This window comes from Vollenhovia emeryi, unplaced genomic scaffold (genome assembly GCF_000949405.1).
Source record: "Vollenhovia emeryi isolate VEMERY1.0 unplaced genomic scaffold, V.emery_V1.0 DF942440.1, whole genome shotgun sequence".
NCBI lineage: Eukaryota > Metazoa > Arthropoda > Insecta > Hymenoptera > Formicidae > Vollenhovia > Vollenhovia emeryi.
The window spans coordinates 491-3,797 of record NW_011963926.1 but is presented as its reverse complement, the minus strand read 5'-3'; the positions used below and the strand labels follow the sequence as shown (position 1 = coordinate 3,797).

The window sequence follows — 3,307 nt, the reverse complement described above, 5'->3', positions numbered from 1 at the left end:
GGTTCAATCGGATTCTTCTGCTCTCGATTGGCTTGTGGCCTTATAAACGAACAAAACTCGTTGAATTTCAGGCAATTTTGAATTTGGCTTTTCTGATTGGCGGTATTACATACCTGGTATGTACATCCATATGTGCAACTGTGTTGTTGTTATACAGCTCAATATTTTAGATTTCTAATTAGTTAATTAAATAGAAGAATCTTGTACTGTTAATTTTGAAATAAATGGTTTGGTTTTAGTTTGCAACATTTGCGTTTACAAAATGCACTCCAGCGCTTGTCATTAATGTTCTTTCTATCGCCTTAGTTGTTATTATATACGCGTTCTCATACCATTCTTGTTATGTTAATGCTCATACTGTAAGTTATATTTAAATTTAGTATTTTCAAACATTGAAGCTTTTTTAATATACTACATAACATGTTTTCTAAATTTAACGGTACGAGGAGTTGTTAAGAAGAATTATTGGTATAATAGATAAGGTGGTTAATGTATAAACTTCAGCATATTTATAACGATCTGAAAGATGAGAATGAGATCGCTATTGTAACAAAATATGGAAACATCGCAAAACGTTTCACGGCTATAATGATGTGTAAGACAACATTTATTAATATTTAATCACTTATCAAGCGAACTAGTTTGCGATCGCCTTAACCATTTTACTATACTATATATGTTAACATATTAAAGGATGTCGTGTAAGTAAAAATTTTAAGAATAAAATGGAATGAAGGTATATTAGCACGATAAGATTTTTTGTTTCCAATTATTATATTAATATTAATAGTTGAATAATTAATTAAAATTATAACTTTGGACACTTTGAGATTATTAGCTTGCATTAACATTGTGAATTGGTTAATGCACGAAATAGCCTGAAACAATATTATTCGAAAAAAATAAGAGAAGCAATGTTGTAAAAAAATTTCTTCTTTTTATATCTTAGTGTTTGAAGTTTGCTGTGTAATTACTGTCCTGTTATTGACGTTTTTACTGCAACTTCTTGATACTACCTTGCTCGTAGACAAGTCTGAATCACGTTACGTTATGCAGAAAGTTATACCTAAGTACTTCATTGGGCGAGAAAGCTTTCTATATTTAATAATTCCGACTTTATTCGCATCTGCTTCTATAGGAGGTACTACTGTAGTAGCAACAGGAACGATGCTTGTGTCATATATCAAACATACCTGTGGAATGTTTAGAATAGCCAGGTGAAGACATTAATAATTATTTGATTGTGTAACATAGTTCTCTTATTACAGGAGTGTCTATTTTGGTAGAATAAATATTATTATACTAAATTGTAGATATGTATCGCGATTTTTTTATACATATAATGTAGAGGAAAACTATTTTGAACATATCACTTTTTTTAACTAGCCTTTTCTGTTTTTCTTATGACGATTGAAAAAACTTTTCTAGACAATATAAAATATAAAAACAAATCATTTTTCTTTTTGTGTTTGGTTAATTGTGCATAACAAAAAATTTTTACAGTTACCGCATCGAAAAGGCAATGATGATAAACATGCTGAAGAATATTAGCTTGGAAAATGAGATTATAATTTGTAAGGAAATTGCCTGTGCTGTCGATATTCATCGCCAAGCTGTCCAGTTAGTATTTCTTACCTAACAACAATAATAAATGCACGTAATAATATTTTCTTTTTGTTAAAGTTTTATTATGCTCGTATATTCCGCTTTTAAAGGATTACTACTTGGCGTAACAGTAGTTGGTGTAATTTGTTTGAGCTGCAATCTTTATAGAGTGAGTTTCTACGTTATTAGATGTAATGTTAATGTAATATTAAATGATTCTTTTGACTTGATATTGTAATTGAAAGAATTATTAACATCGTAATATCTAAATTAAAAGATTTTGTTGCAACCTTGTCTAGAATAATTTATTGTAAAATATATGTACGTAAAACATTAATTACTTTATGTTTTAGTTATCTGAAACTATGTCACGTGACGGCGAGATCGAGCAATGTTATCTGCATCTTCTAATTACCATTGCAATTTTTATAATCTTGTTTGTATCCAATTATGCCGGACAAGAAGTTACCGATTACAATAATCACGTATTTCTTACCGCGTAAGAATTACCGACATAAACTTGGCGCTCGACTTTATCAAGAGATACAAATTAATATATTGTAGTCCATTTTTGTTTCGTTTGAACCTATGTACACCATGTGTTATTTTGTTTGTATCTTAAAGAGTACAAAACACAAAGTGCTTAAAAAATAGCCAGTGTCCAATTTTAAGATATTTTTAACGTTGTGTCCAAACAGTTAAAAATATTTAAATTTTAAAATACAATAATATGCGTTTATAGAGTTATTTATCGTTTGTCGTCGCGATTAACGTTTTTTCAAGACTCCGATTGTCTGTCAGTGATTAAAGTATTGTCCATTTCAGTAGTATGTTAAAATAATGTAAATAATAATTTGACGAGTTAGAATTTCTCAATTAAAATTAGTTTTTTCAATTAAAAGAAAATTTGGTTGCCTCAAAATTCACTTAAGTACTCATAACGAAAATTGGTATTGATTTTATTTTTCCAATTTTTGATTGCTTTAATTGTTACTTTCTAGATACACTGTTCGTTGGTACGTAACACCTACGTACATACAAAAAATGATACTGTTTATCTTGCAAAATGGCACCAAACCTTTCTGTCCGTCTATTGGTGGACTGTTTTCATTCTCCATCGAACTATTCGCCACGGTAAAAAATAACTATATGTATTGTATGTTACGTTCAACATATTGCGTGCATATTCGACATTCGGCATAAATAGTATCGTACAAGACATTCTTTTCTAGTTTACATTGTATTCCAGTTAACGAAGGCATCGTTATCTTACTTCACCGTTATATATTCTATGCAACAGTGAAAGTAGAAGTATTATCTGACAGCATTTTACAATATGCAATATAATAGATAAGGTTTAAAACAAGTAAATATATATGTGAAATATATCAGTTGTCGATTTAATATATCGAGAAAATTTATTAATGCGATTTAGTATAATCTGCGCGAGAATATTTAAATCTTTTAGGTGTCGCTAGTGAACAGTTCGATGATTTGCAGTTTACAATATTCCGTATTTTATTAACTATTTAACTAATGTATTGTTGACTCTATAGGTAAAGTTCTTGATGAAACAACTTCAGCATATTTGTAACACGTTAAAAGATGAGAACGAAATCCCTATCATAAAGGAATACGGAAATAATGCTAAGCGTTTTACGGCTGTTATAACCTGTAACATATTTAATATATGTTTTTGTAG

The 3,307-nt window shown here is 29.4% G+C and overlaps 1 protein-coding gene across 1 annotated transcript; it reads left to right on the top strand.

Annotated features, from left to right (window-relative positions):
• Positions 1-10: 10 nt before the first annotated feature.
• Positions 11-2,993, top strand: LOC105568830. The gene is made up of 9 exons (XM_012024812.1): positions 11-116; positions 240-359; positions 478-595; positions 950-1,217; positions 1,504-1,620; positions 1,684-1,774; positions 1,959-2,104; positions 2,607-2,739; positions 2,824-2,993. The coding sequence occupies exons 3-9, from the start codon at positions 490-492 to the stop codon at positions 2,950-2,952; spliced, it is 990 nt and encodes a 329-aa protein (XP_011880202.1). The 5' UTR covers positions 11-116; positions 240-359; positions 478-489; the 3' UTR covers positions 2,953-2,993.
• Positions 2,994-3,307: the final 314 nt, after the last annotated feature.